The following is a 17739-nucleotide window of genomic DNA, read 5'->3' on the forward strand; positions in this document are numbered from 1 at the left end:
GTGTGTAAGAAGATCTCATTAAATAATCAACCCCAAACCAACAGTGAGCAAGTACTGAGCAAGAGCCACAGATTGTGAATGGTCTGGCTTCCAGTCTTGTGCTTAGGTCATCTGAAACCACGCACATGATATAAATAGGGAAGGGTGTTCTGTGGGAAGTATTGGGGGGTTTGTATCCATCTAACACCCTAGCTGTCCTGCATGTCACACACAGACAGTACTTATTGGTCTTTTTCTATCCTTGGGGAGGTAGTTTTTCAGGTGCTGTATGTCTTGATTTTTACTTTATTTTTTTTCCTGGCACATTGATTTCTGGACCCTTTGCAGTGCTTCTCCTGCTGCTTTGGTTCCTCGTGCCAGCCATGCTCTGGGTGTGACATGCCTGGTCCCAGTCTAAGCAGAGGGAGGCCTGTGAGGCAGCACTGTGGTGCACGACCTGGTTCCTTGCCGGCGGGCTGCGCGCGTGTGCTTGGAGGGGCACGCTGTTCTCCTTGCCTGGTGCCGTCAGGTCTGCTCTCATGAACACTTCAGCAGGGGCAAAGCCTCATGTTAAAATTTAACATGGTGGAGTTCATTCATTTTACAAGTTGAGGTTAAATCCTTGTGACTCCTACAAGCTGAAAAAACCTGTTTCTCAATCAGCTGAAACTCTTCTAGTAGCTTTTTTTTTTTTTTTTTTGAACCAGTGATGGCTTCAAGTTCTGCTTAGAGCAGTGTTTTTCTTGGAAATGGTGGGAGCATAAAAGAACATGGCAGGGACTAAACACCCGAGGTTTTATTCCAAACAAACCTCACGTTGTTTTAGCAAGCTCCCTACGTGCTCTGGGGTGTCCTGATCGTACAGTCTGTTTGCCGAGGTGGAGCAAGAACAGCTGGCACACAGCTGTATGCCTCCTCCTGGGAACGTGCCCCTCCTCCAGCGGGAGTGGTGGAGGAGGGTGACTGAAGTGTGCTCTGGCTCTTGTCTCCTAATGGATTTTCTCAGGGCTGTGAGTCCCCTGGGCAGTTGGTTTATGTGCACGGGGGTAGATGCTCAAGTCACTGGAGAAGAATCCATGAGGGAGAACAATGTGTTGACTTCTACAAGCCTGTTAGGAGGTGAATAGAGGGCAGGGAGGTGCCTAGGAAACAGAGAACGTGGCATTGCATTCTATCATTGCACTCTGATCCAAAATGTGTCTTGATGACTCGAAATATACGGTCTGGGAAACTTAAACTTCATTTTGGCTTTCCAGTGAGTAGAAGAGGTGTGTATTCAGTAATTCAGTGCTGGAAGAAAGGCTTTGTGAGTAATAGAATGAGTTTGAGATATTGTCTATTTTGGGAGGAAGCAGAGGTACAAGCCAGACTCTACAGTGTGACTTTTACCTCTCTGGTTAATACTGTTTCTTTCATACATGTATTTGGAAGAAATACCATCAAATGTCATCATTAACTTGGGGCCTGGCCTTAGATACCCACAAACTGTGGGTCTGATGAAGTCTGTCATCTGTTGGGGTAAGGACACTGCTGGGAGTGTCTGCAGGAGAGAACTGCACCTTGTGACATGTGTGTTTGGTTGCACGGGAGTCTGTAGGTCTGTTTATTTCTCTGTTCAGTCTGCCCTCAACTTCTGCCTTCTCTTCCTTCACCTTGTCTTTGTGGGGCGATTCAGCACTGGGCTGGAAGAGATACTCCTGGTGTTCTGGATAGCGCCAGGAGATGCTTCTCCAAAGAGAGAATTGCAGTGCAGCTCTTTCCATTCTTTCCAAGTCTGAGTCTTTCTCACGCCCATGTCCTCTCACCCGCAGGGAAGGCCTTCGACATCACATACGTGCGCCTGAAGTTCCACACGAGCCGGCCGGAGAGCTTTGCCATCTACAAGCGCACGCGGGAGGACGGCCCGTGGGTGCCCTACCAGTACTACAGTGGCTCCTGCGAGAGCACCTACCACAAACTCAACCGCGGCTTCATCCGCACCGGGGAGGACGAGCAGCAGGCGCTCTGCACCGACGAGTTCAGCGACATCTCCCCCCTCACCGGGGGCAACGTGGCCTTCTCAACGCTAGAGGGGCGTCCCAGTGCCTACAACTTTGACAACAGCCCTGTGCTGCAGGTGTGTGAGCAGGGCTGAGGTGGGTGGGTGGGCTGAGCGGGCTGGTTTTATGTGTAGTCATCGTGGATTGTGGCTTTGTGCCTGCTGGGCTGCACTGCAGCCCTTACTCTTAGTGAAAGGCCCTTGCACAGGTAGGTTGGGACAGACATTCCTAAGAGGCGCTTTTGAGCTCTCGACTCTATTGTTAGTAAGTTTACGGTACAGAAAGCAAAACTGGTGGCACTAAGGTTGATTTGTCACTAGGCATCATGGAAGTCTTCAGAGGATGGATGCAAATCTCTACCTGCTTAGAAAGCAGCTGTGGACATTTGTTGTTTCAGATACAAGGACAGAGGAAGGTAAAACCTCTGTTCAATTTATATTTGAGGCATCTTGTGTGTATACTTTGAGTAGAAAAAATTAAGAAATATGAGATTCTTCTAAACAAATAAAGCATTACACGAATCCCTGACCTGTTCTCTTACGTGTGTGTTGAAGCAGAGGAGCTTGATTTTATCCACGGAATTTTTCTCTTGCAAGTGGCTTGGCAAGAGGGGTTTGGCTGAGTTTTTTTGTTGTTCACAGGGGTGGTTGGGCAGTGGGCAGGAGCATACTGGAGCAGCAGTTTATCTGATTTACTTGCCACTTTCTGTATTCTGCTTGGTGACTTTCCTAACTTAAATTGCAACAAGGAGCTAAAGCTGTGGGATTTGCACCACTGGGGCTCCTTGTCTTCTTTTCAGCACTGTGTTTGCCACCACTTCCCTTTCCTCTTAGAGTAGCAGGAGCAGACTGAGATGTGAGCACCCAGCAGGCTTGGGCCTCGTCTGTCTGGTCCCCAGGCAGGAGAGCAGAATCTGGTGGGTCTCATTTCTGCAAACAGAAATAAAGATTAATGGGAAAGGAAGAACTCCAGAAATGGAAAAGAACCAGTTTGGCCACCTCGTTCGTGCAGCCAACCCCTGCAGAAAACCGCGTCTTATCGTTACGGTGAACGCGGAGATTTCAAGTTAGCAATGTGTTTAATTTTCTGATAGACTTCTCTATTTTAGGAATAGAGACCTGACTGCCAGTTTCCTAAAGTTTGTACAAACCTCTGGTGTTGCTTTTCAGAACTGAAGTAAATGTGTCTTTTGTGCTTGGCATTTCCACGTGTGTATGCCAGTGTTTGTAACTCACTCAATCTTATCACAGTGGCTGAGCAGTGATGCAGCTGCAGCACAGTTGTACTTACAATTGTGTTTTTCTTGTGTTCTTCTCTTATGGTGTTTGAAGGAAAATGGCATTACAAAGCTGTAATAAAACCAGGGAGGTACCAGTGAGAGTCATGGGCTGAAGCTGATCTGAAATTTGGGGACAGGCTGTGTTTGCTGGCTGTTGCTGGAGGAGGGCAGGGCAATGTGTTGAAGATGCTGTGTAAATATTATGAAAAGCTCTTGTGTTGCGAGTCAGATCTGCCTGTCTGTTTGTCTTCCTCAGCCTTCCCCAGCCTCATTCATCTATCTGTCTGTGACTTTCAGTCTGGTGCAGTATGTCTGCAGGAGCACTGCAGGCAGGCAGATACATACAATTAGCAAGCTGGCACAATTGCCTGCACTGCACTTTTTGCTGAAGAGGTTGCCCACTGCTTCCCAGCTGAGAGCAGCCAGGATATGAAGAGGCATTGGAAAGGGTATCCAGAGAGGAGTGGGGTCCAGGAAACTCACCTGAACCAAGAGGATACAGTGTAAGGCCTCTGGGGCAGGAGCGTGCGACGCCCCGAGGTGCAGAGGGGGATAGGATGAGGAAGGAACGTGCTGATTGATAAATGGCTTTGTTAATAGAACTGCTAATGACACAGCACTGCTGTGCTCTCCAGAGGGAGGTTTGATGTTTCCTCTGATGGGATTTCTGTCTGCTCTAGGAATGGGTGACGGCTACAGATATTAGAGTGACCCTCAATCGTCTGAACACATTTGGAGATGAAGTTTTCAATGACCCAAAAGTTCTCAAGTCTTACTACTATGCAATTTCTGACTTTGCTGTGGGTGGTAGGTGAGTAGACAATAAAACTCTGTACTTATTTAAAGCTTTTGGTCAGGATTATTAGACTGCTTTAAAGATTTTGGTTATACTCACATGATACCATTAGGCTCTGGTCTTTATTGACTGTCCTAAACCAAAAATGCAGTAGAATGAATTTTATGTAGCTTGCAGATACTGTGCATAAGCTTTTGTGGCTGTAATTTCAGGGCTGACAGAGACTGAATATTTTTTTCCTTGATTAGATGAAATATTAAGTGATTTGGGAGGGTGGAGATTGAAAATAGTAACAAAAATATAAAACAAAAGAAGAAATTTTTTCTTGCCCTGTGCTTTGTGTGATTTTTTAAATTGGTTTTAATTGCTTTCTGCCTGTATCTGTAGCTAGAAAAACAATAAGTAGAAAATCTCAGTGTCTCTGCCTCACATTTGTTTTGGGAGCTATCTTCTGTGAAGATCTGGAGCACTGTATGACACAGCTGTGGTTGTCCATTCCTTTTGCCAAAGCCTACTGCAGAATGTTTAAACCTTAAGTAGTTGATGATAAAATGTTTTAATAAATAGAGCTGAGACCAGTGCAGTGTTTGGACTGTTTGCAGAGACCAGTCCTGAGCCTGGGATTTGTACTGGCTGTATCACCAGTCTTGGAGGTCCCTGGACTTCTGTTATTAGTCACCTCTGTGCTATTTAATTTCTTACTGATACCACAGTATCCCACACCCAGCGAGCACACTGTGTTCTGGACTCTCACCAGGGAGAAGCTGTGCAAAATTTATTAACCTAAAGCCAACCAAATCTTTACTTCTCCTACTCAACTTACTCTGAAGACTGCAAAGGAATTGATTAACTTTCTCCCATTTCTAAATGCCTACCTGGAGTATGCTGCACCTCTTTGTTTTATAGGATGGTTTGGTTTGGAAGGGACCTTCAGAGACCATCCAGCCCCCATCGTGGCCAGGGACACCTTCCACTAGCCCAGGTTGCTCCAAGTCCCGTCCAACCTGGCCTTGGACACTTCCAGGGATGGAGCAGCCAGAGTTCCTCTGGAAACCTCTGCCAGTGTCTCATCACCCTCATTGCAGAACATTCCTTCCTTATGTCCAATCTCAAACCACTCTCTTTGAGTTTAAAATTATTGCCCCTTGTCCCATCACTACAGGACCTAGTAAAAAGTCTCTCTCCATCTTGTAAACCCCCTTCAGATACTGGAAGGCCTCCATAAGATTTCCCTGGAGTCTCCTTGTCTCGAGGCTGAACAACAGCAGTTGGGTTCTCACTTTTGTTGTGACCACCTACCTTTGAATTTATCTCAGACCTTCAGATCCAGTCCCTGTTTTGGGGGTTGCTCTGTGAGTGACCTGGATCCGTAGAGTTTAAATACCTGTTCCTTGCCTCTTGTTGACCAGGTGCAAATGCAACGGGCACGCGAGCGAGTGTGTGAAGAATGAGCTTGGGAAGTTGGTCTGCAACTGCAAGCACAACACCTTTGGGGTCGACTGTGAAAAGTGCCTTCCTTTCTTCAACGACCGTCCATGGAGGAGAGCGACAGCAGAGAGTGCCAACGAGTGCCTGCGTACGTGTGGCCACCCTTCAGGGGACAGGCTGCAGGGGCTGTGTCCCCTGCCTCTGCTGGGGGACAGAGGCTGGCCCTGCATGGTTGGAGTTAACCTCAGTTGCAGTCAGTCAGTGTTAAGCACAGTTAATGGGACTGTTAGTCATTCCAGTCCTATCCTGTAGGAGCTTTCTGGTAGATCCCTAGGAAGGGGCATCTCCTTTCTGGAGAAGGATGGGAGCAACATTTAGGGAAGAAGTGTCCTGCAAAAATGTAGAGTCTTCTACTTTATAAAACTCACAGAAAAGAAATGTGTATTTAGTATGCTGGAGTATAACTGCCCTTACAAAAGCTCCTCATTTAGCATCTGCTGACTTGCCTTTGTACTTGGGTTATTGGTTTTTACAGTTAACAATTAACTGTTGGTTGTCAACTGTTTCATCCCATTTCGAGGTTGTTGCAGCAGTTCTGGACTGAAAATGCAGCTCTCTGTCATGGAACACCAGTTTGCTTGGGTTTGTGTCCCAGACCACAGCTCCTGGTAGTTTACTTTATGGGGAAGCTTTTTCAGACAGAAAAGCTTTCTTCCTGTCTGACCTCTGTGTGTCTTGATCGGTCTCAGCTGTCTGGTCAAGACCTTGGTCTTCCCCTCGACAGGCTGGTGAAACTGTGTTGTCCTGCTGCCTAGACAGATGGGATTTGCAATCCAGGGGAGAAACTCTCCTTACAGCATGGAGTAGCCTCGCTGTTACCTTCTTGTGCTCGTTTGGATGATGGAGATTGGTTTTGCTGTGTGGGAGGGCAGCATTTTGGCTGCAAATGGCAGCCTGATGTGCAGGGGAATGAGAACGGTCTGGAGTTTGTTTCATCCTTACAGCCTCATTCAACCACCACAAAAACACACTTCTCCCTTTTTGTTTGTGCACAAACGCCCTGGGGCTCAGGATGGTTAAAAGCTCCTCTGAGCTTTGCAGGGTTTTGTGCTGTCAGGGTTGGCTGGTCACTGATGGCACCTTGTCTTTGCAGCTTGTGACTGCAACGGGAGGTCCCAGGAGTGCTACTTTGACCCCGAGCTGTACCGCTCCACGGGCCACGGCGGCCACTGCCGGGGCTGCGCTGACCACACGGCCGGCCCGCACTGCGAGCGCTGCAGGGACAGCTTCTACCGCCAGGGCAGCGACCAGGGCTGCCAGCCCTGCAGCTGCAACCCCGTGGGTAAGCACTGCCTGCCGCAGGCTTCCAGGCACAAACCCCACCTCTGCTTTTGGCTACTTCTTGCTTTATTTTTTTCCCCTCCATATATGAAATGTGTATTGTGTTGAATTTTGGTTTGAGTTACTCTTGGATCTAATTGGGGTTAGATGCTTCACCCCTGCAGCACTTACTCCTTCCAATGTAAGGTTTGTGGGGGTTTTTTTCACTGTGTATGTGTTGCCGTGGATGCTCCCAGTACTAAAGAACTTATTTAAATTCTTAATAACTGAGATGATGTGAGTGGATATTTCTGGAAGTTGCTCATACTGAGGAATTGTAGTGAACTTTAGCTGGTGCATCAGTTTCTCCTACTGAGTATCCAGGCACTATAAATACAAACCAGTGAAACATTAAACACAAAAGGAGTGGGGGTGAGATAAAAAAAAAAGTGAACTCAAAATATGTAGTTAAACTCCTTTTTTTTTTTAAAAAAAAAAAAAAAAAAAAAAAGAAAGTGGGGGGAATTCTGGCAGGAGAACAAATCTTTTCTCATCGGGGGAATCACTTGACCTGTAAGGAGTGATCCCATAACTACACCAGCCCGCAGCAAGTAAGGGGGAAGGAGAGAAAAGGGTAACACATAGTAAGGTATGATGTGAGGTTTCAAAATAGAGGAGCTGGAATAAGTAATTGCTTGCAGCATGCCCTAAAAGCAGCCAGAGAGAGGTCTGCCAGGGTGCATCTCCTATCTAATTTGGTCAGAGAGTTGTACAGTTGTGAAATTTTTGACCAATAAAGGCCCTTTCTTCTTCTGTTTGCTCTCCCAGGTCATGTCAGACCTTATTTTAAGATGGGTGAGGGTTGGTGTCAGCTGAGACAGTCAAGAAGATGTAGGGAGGTGACCTCTCAGGTCTTTAGGGACAGCTTTCAAAGGGCTTTATAACTTAGCCATCAGCTTGTATCCCGTGGCACATTGGCACCCAGGGTGTATTTGAATCCCCTGGATATGTTTAGATTGCTATTTTTTGTCTGAGTGCTGTGTTTTCCTAAATAATCCTAAGTGGGACTGCAAAGGGGATTTGAACTTTGGCTGTATATGGTAAAGGTTTTGTGTGGAGTTCTGTCCTGTCCAGCCTAATCATCTTATAAGTCTTCACTTTGCTATAATCTTCTGGTGTGAATTGAAGTGGAAACAAGCAACTATTTCTGTATACTAAAACATTTTTCTCCAGGTAGATAACTCTTGGAGTGCTGACAGCTCCAAGGCTGCCAGCTACAGGGATGCTTGGAAGAAAGCATTTTGTCCACTGTGGATTAAAGAAACTGCTACTGCTTTTTGTGCAAGTCCACTTGGACAGAGCAGTACTGAGGAAGGTGTCTTTCCAAAAAACGAGAATTTTGCTCAAGAGTTTGTTAGGGTTCATGGTGGCAGATGCAGCTTCACTCTGAGGAGGCAGTTTAGTCTTTAAATCCAACTTGGGAATTGAGGGAGGAAATTGGAGCATGAAAGGAAGAGGTCAGGATATCCCCTGGCAAAGGGGAGATGGTCATTAGGGAGAACACAAGGAATTTGGGGAATAAAATATCGGAAATGGTGTGTTGCAGGATAAAACAGCATGGAACTAGAGGCGTGCAAAGGTAACAGTGAGGATGGAGCAGGAATAAGGATGGGAATGCAATTTGAAGTTAAAATTATAGTTATATATTAGAAGGCTGGTTGGTAGGAATAAAAGACTGAGTATAGTTTGGGAAAACTAGATAACAATTCATCTGTCTAGGGGTGCCAGGGGAAAAATCCCTGTGAACTAGGGGCAGCCTTTAGGTAAGCATTCAGTTGTCAGCTTGAAGCTTCCCACTTTCTTCTCCCATATTCCTTGCCCGTTTTGTGAAATTTCAGAGCTTGCAGGCTGATAGAGCTGTGTATGTGTGCTGAGGTGCCTGTCCCTGCTGTCCCCACAGGCTCCCTCAGCACACAGTGTGACAGCTATGGCCAGTGCAGCTGCAAGCCCGGCGTGATGGGGGACAAGTGTGACCGCTGCCAGCCGGGCTTCCACTCCCTCTCCGAAGCTGGGTGCAGGTAAGGGGGACTGCAGCTCTCTAAAATAAACCTGGACTCTTTTGAAAGCTTTCTCTGTGGCTCCTAATGGGTTGTCCTCTCTCCTGACTCTGGCAGACCCTGCTCCTGCAATCCATCTGGCAGCACAGGGGAATGCAATGTGGAGACAGGGCGGTGTGCGTGCAAGGACAACGTGGAAGGCTTCCACTGTGAGAGGTGAGTTTCTCCTCCCATGGCTTTGTTTCAAGAATGAGAAACATTCGAGCGATGACCTGGGGTCAAGCATCAGGGAAATGAGTTCTCTTTCCTTCATGTCTTCAGATGCAAACCTGGATTTTTCCATCTGGATTCCTCCAATCCAAGGGGCTGTACCCCCTGCTTCTGTTTTGGACACTCCTCGGTCTGCACCAGCGCTGTGGGCTACAGTATCTACAGCATCACCTCCAACTTCCAGTTTGGTAAAATTGCCTTTCTTTGTATCTCAGGTTGGGCTGTCGACTCAAGTCAGAAGCTATTAAAAAAAACAAACAACTCCTTCCTTTCAAATCCTGGGCAGGCAGGTCTAGGATTCCTCCTTTGGAAGTGCTGAAGCTACCTGGAGCTTCCATGTCTGCTGCTTGTTTGTTCAGCTAGTATGAATTCACAGCTTTGGCTTTGGGCAGTTGTTGTACGCCAGGCAGGTGCAAGTGGGAATTGCAAATACAAAGCTTTTCTAGCTTGAGAGGTGTGCTGGTAAGGAAGCATTTCCTCAGGTTTCGAACCAAATCAGGAGTTTCTGATTGAAAGGATTAAAATCACTTTAGATTTGGAGTTTAAGTGGCTCTGAATAAAACACGGTTGTGTTTCCAATGGGTCTGTAAGCTCAGGAAAAACCTTTTTTTTTTTTTCATGCAGTCAGTTTCCTGTGTATGCATGTTTTCATGCTGCGTAGTCTGAAAAGAACATCTTTTTAATTAAAATTCCACTGGAGAACAGTTCATACAAAGGCTGCAACTCTCAACAAGTCATAGGGGACTGCAGGTTTTTCCGTGCCTGTTTAAGCTCTTTAGAAAAGAAGGTTTTGAACAAGTAGTCGTCATAGGGCTCAAAGTTCAGAGGTTTCAAGTCAGCACTGGGGTTAGGGGCTTAAATTGGAAATGTGGTGTTTGTCAGTGCCTGTGCACAGACCGTAGAGTAACTAATATACAAACAGAGTGACATGAAAAGTGTGTGCAAAGCCACATCTTCCAAGGGTGTTAATTCTGGCACATCTGGTTTTTCAGGAGAGGATGAGTGGCGTGCTGAGCAGCGTGATGGCTCGGAAGTCTTACTGCAGTGGAGTGCAGAGACTCGGGATATCTCCGTGATCTCGGACACCTATTTCCCCATGTATTTCGTTGCTCCAGGTAGGTCATTCCAGAAGCGTGACTTTCTGTGCTGCTTGTGCCCCTTTATGTTCCATCCCCTAACTGTAAGGATTTCTTATCCTTTCAGGCAAGTTCTTGGGCAACCAGGTTTTGAGTTACGGGCAAAACCTGACCTTCTCCTTCCGTGTGGACAGACGGGACACGCGGCTCTCTGCAGAGGACCTGGTGCTGGAAGGGGCCGGGCTGAGAGTGTCGGTGCCACTCATTGCCCAGGGCAACTCTTACCCCAGTGAGAGTGCACAGACCTACACCTTCAGGTACGGTGGGAGCAGCCGGGGCTGAGCTTGGGGTGCCCCTGGCCTCTGAGCTCTTGAGGAAACCAGGATCATTAATTTAGCTCGTAAGAGGGTTCTTATCAGGTTGATTTTCACTCGCTGTCTGGCAGCGTTGTGTAAGCGCATGCAGACGATGTTGCAACAGCATTCCGCCTTTGGAAAGGGGGCTTTGAAAGGGTGCAGCTGTTAACATTTGAAAGCTGTGCTGATGATGCATGGCCCTTCTCCCTAGGCTCCACGAGGCTACAGATTACCCATGGAGGCCTGCTCTAACAGCATTTGAGTTCCAGAAGCTTCTCCACAACTTGACTTCCATCAAGATCCGCGGGACATACAGTGAGAGAAGTGAGTCGCTGAGCAGAACGCTGCAGAAGAGGGGAGGGGGCAGACTCATTGGTCTGATGCTTGAGTTACTTCATTGTGGGGCTGTAAATAGCTGTGGTAGCTTATTTGGCAAAGCTTTGTGCCAATGGATTTTCACTTGGTCTTCCTGTGTAACAGCTTCTCCCAGGCCTCATGAAGAGGATATGGGGAAGAAAAGTGCTGTCTTTGAGGGTCTGGAAGCTCAACACTCATCACCTCCTGATTCTTTGCTTCTAAACATGGGGATTGTGCTGTGTTGCATGGCCACTGTCTTCCAGATTGATAAAAATACATAGTACAGAGACCCGAAGGACGCGGTAGGAGAGACGTAGGGAGTTTACAGCACTCGTCCACAGTTTTTGCTACGCTAGGAATGGTTACATCCCCCCTGTTTCCAGGTCTTACCTTGACATGGCAGATGGGAAGGATGGGGTCTTGAAAGTGCTGCCAGTGCAGAACTTAAGTGAAAGCTCCTCGTAATGCGGGTTTATTAGAAGTCAGACATGAATTAGGAGCAAAAATGTGTCCTTGGGTGGTGTTGAGTGTCAAAGAATTTTTCAGAAAGATGGAAGGGGTGAATTTGCATTTGGAGAAGGCTGGAAAGCTGCAAATGTTTTCAGTACAGGTGGCTTGTAAAGAGGAATGCGGAGTTGTGAAATGGAGGGGAGGAAAGGTGTGGAGCAAACCATCCCGAGTGCTGTAGCCACTGCTAATATGAGGGAGCTGAGGCTCCCTCAGTGCACTGGAGTTGCTGCAGTGGTACACAGTGGTATAAGTTAAAAGCCAGCTATGTTGTGTCTGGGCTCTGTTTTGCCCCAGGGAAAGGGCTGGGAGAAGAGGGAGGAAGCACTGAAATGCCAGCAGAAGGAATGGCTAGAGAGGAATAGCTGAAGAGTTTGCCCCGAGGCATGGTTTGCAGTGTATTAAAATTGCTGGAGAGGTGGTCTGTCCTGTCTTGAAAGACAGGAATTGGTTCTGGTATTTGATGTGGAAATGAAACCCATACCCATGTAAAATATAACATAAACTGACTGTACTTGCTCACCTGCTCTTCTCAGCATCCTTCTCTGTTATTCTCGTCTTTCCTGCTCTGCACATGCCCTTCATGAGCTCTGTTGAATCTTTTCTTATATGTCTAAATCTTCCTGGAGGATTTTGCTTCTTGATTCCCCTCACCATCTGCGAGCACCCACCTGTCTATCCTTTGCACCATTCAGAGTGTTTTGGGAAGTGGTGATGAGAGCATTTGTGGTTACAAAGAGTTTCCCCCTCGGTGCTTTCTAGGTGCCGGTCACCTGGACGATGTCACCATCACAAGTGCTCGCCCTGGACCTGGTGTGCCCGTGGCCTGGGTGGAGAGCTGCTCCTGCCCCGTGGGATACGAGGGGCAGTTCTGTGAGCGCTGCACCTCTGGGCACCGGCGAGAGACCCCGAGCCTGGGGCCCTACAGCCCCTGCGTGCCCTGCGCGTGCAACGGGCACAGCGAGACGTGCGATCCCGAGACAGGTGAGAGGGCTGGAGAAACAGGGAGGGTGATTCTTCCTTTCTAGGTTGGACAAGGAAGCAAAACCCATGTCCCTCTCTGTTCCAGGCGTGTGCAATTGCAGGGATAACACGGCGGGGTCTCACTGTGAGAAGTGCAGTGACGGGTATTACGGCGATGCGACGGCCGGCACAGCCGCAGACTGCCGGCCCTGCCCCTGCCCGGGCAGCTCGAGCTGTGCCATCGTGCCCCGCACCAAGGAGGTTGTGTGCACCAGCTGCCAGGCTGGCACTACAGGTGTGTTCCTACACAAAAAGTCATCTTCTACATCCACATGCTTGTGGAAACGTGTCTCCTGCCAGTTCTGGGAGTCTGATCCGCAATGTGAAAGCTGCTGTGTTCTGATTCCAGTCCTTCTCCCTTCCTCAGCCCTATTTTCTGTCCTGTGTGAGGCTCAGGGCTTCCCATGTTCCTTGTGCTTGTCTCTCTAGAACAAGAGAGCAACAAAGGCTTGATCTGTGCAAAGTCTGACCATTTCTATGCTATGTAGGTGAGCCATGCTGGCTTCTAATAGAACTCTGGTAATTGTATGCAGAAAATAGATTTAAAGGAGCCAGGGAGGTGGGTCAGACTGAAATAAAATTAGAAGATGCAGTTTACCAGCCAGGGAGGCACCACAGGATGCTTCCTAGGAAAAGCAGGAAGCCTGCAAAGACTCACAAACACTGCCCAAAAAAATATAAGATCAAACGAGTGCTCAGCAGTTTTAATGAGAAATATATGAACGGATAGAGATCTTTTTTTCAAAGCAATAAGCTGTGAAGTCCAGGCATGCAGCTGAGTTGTTAAGCAGTTGTTTTGTTCTGCCTGCAAACAGCAAGGAAGCCTTAGGATGGCTGGCAGCCTCCTCCCTGCTTCTCTGCTGATTTTATGCTTGGCATAGCAGAGTCCAAAGTACAGAATATACCTGTAAATGCTTGACATGCTTAGAAAAACCCCTGACCAAGCAGCTCATGGAGGTTCCTATGGGTGCCACTGCATCGTGAACCAAGGAGGAGTCCAGGGGCCCAGATTCCTGCAGCTCAGGTGTCTGTACAAGCTCGTATTTACTTGTAACTGTGTGACTGCACAGGAGCTCCACCTGTGTCATGCCACCTTTCTGGGATGTGAGGGAAAAGAGGGTTTGTGTGCAAGAACTGCCTAACAAACGGAATTTTTAGCTGGCTGGGGAGGTCAGATCTGCAGTAAGTGTAGGGAGCTGCTGAGTTGAATGCTTCAGTGGCTGCCCATGGAGGTTTGGTGCATCTCTGGCAGTGGAGCTTCCTGGAGCAGTGATGCCCCATGGAGCCCTACCTGGTTGGAACTCTTAAATTTACAACAAATTACAGCAAATAGGTTTGGCTTAAATGGATATTAGGAAGAAATTTTTTACAGAGAGAGTGATCAGTCATTGGAATGGGCTGCCCAGGGAGGTGGTGGATTCACTGTCCCTGGAGGTTTTTAAGATGAGACTGGATGTGGCATCAGTGCCATGGTCTGGGAACCACAGTGGGGTTGGATCAAGGGTTGGATTTGATGATCTCAGAGGTCTTTTCCAACCCGGTTGATTCTATGATAGGAGGGGAAGGAGGAGTGGAAATGATTCATAATGCAAAGTTCCAGTGAAAAAGCAGCTTGAATTTAGACATGGGGAGGGATTTGTGTCTGACCCCAATAGGAGGATGAAAGTGCAGGAAGCTGGAAAGTTTTGTTTTCAGAAGGGACTGGAAAGGACATCCTGTGTGAGGTGGCAGCAAAGGGCTTTCTGCTGCAGCACCTGAGTGTGTGTTGTGTCCCAGGCAAGAGGTGTGAGCTGTGTGACGACGCCTATTTTGGGGACCCGCTGGGTGAAAACGGCGCTGTGAGGCCCTGCCGCCTGTGCCAGTGCAACGACAACATTGATCCCAACGCCGTGGGGAACTGCGACCGCCAGACCGGGGAGTGCCTCAAGTGCATCCACAACACCGCCGGCTTCTACTGCGACCGCTGCAAGGACGGCTTCTTCGGGAACCCGCTGGCCCCCGACCCCGCCGACAAGTGCAGAGGTCAGAGCTGGTTCCTCGTGCATTTTACGATGGTTTTGTCCCCAAAGAGATGCTGTTAGGACACAACGTCAGGCTGTTGCTTGTGCCCGTCGGCAGCGATGTGTGGTGGTGGTTTGATGGTTCGAGCTTGTTAAAATCCTTGTATTTGTGGGCATTTACTGCCATTGAGGCAAAAGCACTGTGCGATGCAGACTGCTGGCTGTGGTTTGGATCCAGGCCTATTTAGGGACCAGTGAGTACCAACACCACAAGGGACTTCTGACTTGGTGCGTGTTTCTCCATCCTTTCTATTTTTGCAGCTTGTCACTGCAATCCCTATGGCACTGTGAATCAGCAGACGAGCTGCAATCAAGTGACTGGGCAGTGCGAGTGCCTGTCCCACGTCACCGGGAGGGACTGCAGTGCCTGCGAGCCTGGATTCTTCAACCTCCAGAGTGGACGTGGCTGTGAGAGGTGATGTTTACCTTGGCTTGGGGCAAAGAGCCTGGTTTTGGAGGGTCTGGGCTTACCTTGGGCAGGAATGTGATGTTTGTCACAAGTAAATGCTATGCGTCAATGCTGCTGCAGGTGGGGAAGAGCAACGGTCAAGGAGTGGCTACTAACGCTGTGTAAAAAGCCTGACTTATAAATAGCTTTATAAAGAGCTCTAAATCAGGGTTTTAAATAGAAAACTGCCACATGACTGTGTGATTGTAGCAGGAGCTCATGGGTTCCTTTTTTAGTGCAGGCAGCAAGTGACCTTGCACAGTTCAAAGGCTCAGTGCCTCGCCTGCTGTAGCTGCACAGCAAGAAAAGCGACTTTGGGCAAATGCAAGCATTGCGCCGCACCCTTCAGGGAGGCACTTCACCTCTGTGTCCCTTCTGTGCCATGTCTGATGTGTGTCTGCCTCTCCCAGGTGCAACTGCCACGCGCTGGGCTCGACCAACGGGCAGTGCGACATCCGGAGCGGGCAGTGCGAGTGCCAGCCGGGCGTCGCCGGCCAGCACTGCGACCGATGCGAGGGCAACCACTTCGGCTTTGGCTCCGAAGGCTGCAAACGTAAGTCTGAGAGGCCAGAGCGAGGCAGATGGGAAGGATGTTGCACACGCAGCCTTCCCGTTGCTTTCGTCCTGTCCCTGGGAAGGTCCTTTCTCACTGTGCTCTTCATCACAGGAGTTGGTGCTTTTATGTCCGCACCCTGCATGGTGGAATTTGATCTCCGTGCTACAGCTTATCCCCTTGTTTTGTTAACTTTCCCTTATCCAACTTATTAGATACCCACCTTCTTTTGAGATACCCACCTTCTTTTGAGATACCCACCTTCTTTTGAGATACCCACCTTCTTTTGAGATACCCACCTTCTTTTGAGATACCCACCTTCTTTTGAGATACCCACCTTCTTTTGAGATACCCACCTTCTTTTGAGATACCCACCTTCTTTTGAGATACCCACCTTCTTTTGAGATACCCACCTTCTTTTGAGATACCCACCTTCTTTTGAGATACCCACCTCTCTTTGGTGTAAATACATTCTCTGAATCTTGGCCTGCAACAGTTCTGTTCCCTGTTGTTAAATCTGCACAGCTACTCTGCATATGGCCTCAATATACAGATTCTGTCTTGAGGAGCAACACATTGGAAAAACAGGATGATCCAAACTTTCCGCATTGATATCCCTGCCTGTAAAGAGCAGGAAAAGTAACTGCAGTTGGTTACAATGAAATGGGGTAGAATAATGCTTTGTGGGAGAGGCAGTAGTGACACTGAACACATGCTGTGAACATTGGGTCTCACTTGTGTGTAGAAGCACCGTGATCAGGAGTGGGGTTCAGCTGTGGGTTTGTGCCCTGTAGCTCTTGCAGATGTTTTAGGGTATTGAGGGTATGCGCTCGCCCTGGCGTTTTAGGGTGTTTCTGCCTCTTCTCCAGTCTGACTGAGGTTTGAATTCCCGCAGCCTGTGACTGTGATCCGGAGGGCTCGCGCTCCCTGCAGTGCCAGGAGAACGGCCGCTGCGAGTGCAAAGAAGGCTTCGTGGGGACCCGCTGTGACCAGTGTGAGGAGAACTATTTCTACAACCGCTCCTGGCCGGGCTGCCAGGAATGTCCAGCCTGTTACAGATTAGTGAAAGACAAGGTAAGGCCAGGAATGCTGCTGTTGGTACTGCTGGAGACAGTGTCACGTGCCTGCTCGTGCAGCAGCTGCGCCCCTGGCTGTTGACGGCTGCTGAAGGCAGAAAGGCTCAAGGTGCTTGGCTGGGTCACAGCTGTGCCCTGTCCCTCTGACATAGGTGGCGGAACAACGCGAGAGGCTGCGGGAGCTGGAAAATCTGATAGCAAATCTGGGTGCAGGAGAAGAAGCCGTGACTGATCAAGCCTTCGAGGAGAGGTTGAAGCAGGCAGAAAGAGAAGTTATGGAGTTGCTCCATGAAGCACAAAAAAGCAAAGGTGAGTTGACGAGTTCTTTGCCTGATGGTCCTGTTTCCTTTGGAGGCAGCGTGTTTTATCTCAGGCCTGTGCTGTGCTCCAGGACTGACAGCTATTTCAGATAGCACTGAGTCAGTGTGTGTTGTTATCAGAACAACAGTGCCTTTGCTTTTATCCCTGCTGTTCTCCCAGCGCTCTCTGTTGTACATGCAAAGTAAAGATCTGCCTCTAGCTCCATACGGGTGTGTTTTATGTGTTAGCCTCTTCTCCAGATGCATAGAAGGGTTTTATTTGTTCAACGAACAGAAGACTTTCCAGTACACTTTTCGTGCTTATAAATTTGCTCAAACATCTTGAGATCGAGCAGTTCTTGTTAGGATATCATCAGCAATCAGAATGAAGGCTTCAAGATCCTGCTGGCAAGCTTAATTATCCCACCATAAAGTGTAGAAAGTTCTGAAGAGTGCTGTTGTGGTGGCTTTTAGCTGTTTTCCCTGTTAAACTCTGCTTTGAATTGACTCTTTTATTGTCACCTCTACCACAGGATGTCTGTGAGCAGGATGTTTGTTGTGTCTGTGACAGTGAGTGGTTTGTCCTTAGAGCGTCTTTAATGTATGAGATGATGTGTGTTTTGGAGAAGAGAAACCTGAAGACTACTGACTTTGCAGTAAAAGATGTTCCCCTGGGAGCTGGGACAGTGATTTCAGACCATTTTGGGAAAATCCATCCCCTTTGTGTGAAGCTGGAAAAAAGCTGACACACATCTGATGCTGGTGTTTGCTTGGGAAGATTCCTGCCAGTGGGAATGATGGCTGAAGCTCTTCTCA

The 17739-nt window shown here is 48.3% G+C and overlaps 1 protein-coding gene across 1 annotated transcript in view; it reads left to right on the forward strand.

Moving 5' to 3' along the window:
• LAMC1 (laminin subunit gamma 1) overlaps positions 1–17739 on the forward strand; it is a 62910-nt gene that overhangs the window by 38925 nt on the left and 6246 nt on the right. The window contains exons 2-18 of the mRNA XM_027723443.2: positions 1791–2095; positions 3978–4108; positions 5503–5669; positions 6675–6863; positions 8802–8919; positions 9016–9114; positions 9220–9356; positions 10161–10283; positions 10372–10561; positions 10812–10924; positions 12227–12448; positions 12534–12722; positions 14264–14509; positions 14809–14962; positions 15406–15548; positions 16444–16622; positions 16777–16933. Of these exons, the coding sequence (XP_027579244.1) occupies positions 1791–2095; positions 3978–4108; positions 5503–5669; positions 6675–6863; positions 8802–8919; positions 9016–9114; positions 9220–9356; positions 10161–10283; positions 10372–10561; positions 10812–10924; positions 12227–12448; positions 12534–12722; positions 14264–14509; positions 14809–14962; positions 15406–15548; positions 16444–16622; positions 16777–16933 (2862 nt within the window). The remainder of the gene's footprint in view (positions 1–1790; positions 2096–3977; positions 4109–5502; positions 5670–6674; positions 6864–8801; positions 8920–9015; positions 9115–9219; positions 9357–10160; positions 10284–10371; positions 10562–10811; positions 10925–12226; positions 12449–12533; positions 12723–14263; positions 14510–14808; positions 14963–15405; positions 15549–16443; positions 16623–16776; positions 16934–17739) is intronic.

The sequence above is a fragment of the Pipra filicauda genome, unplaced genomic scaffold, assembly GCF_003945595.2.
Source record: "Pipra filicauda isolate LSUMZ 115617 unplaced genomic scaffold, ASM394559v2 scaffold185_size1782982_pilon, whole genome shotgun sequence".
In the NCBI taxonomy this organism is placed as follows: domain Eukaryota; kingdom Metazoa; phylum Chordata; class Aves; order Passeriformes; family Pipridae; genus Pipra; species Pipra filicauda.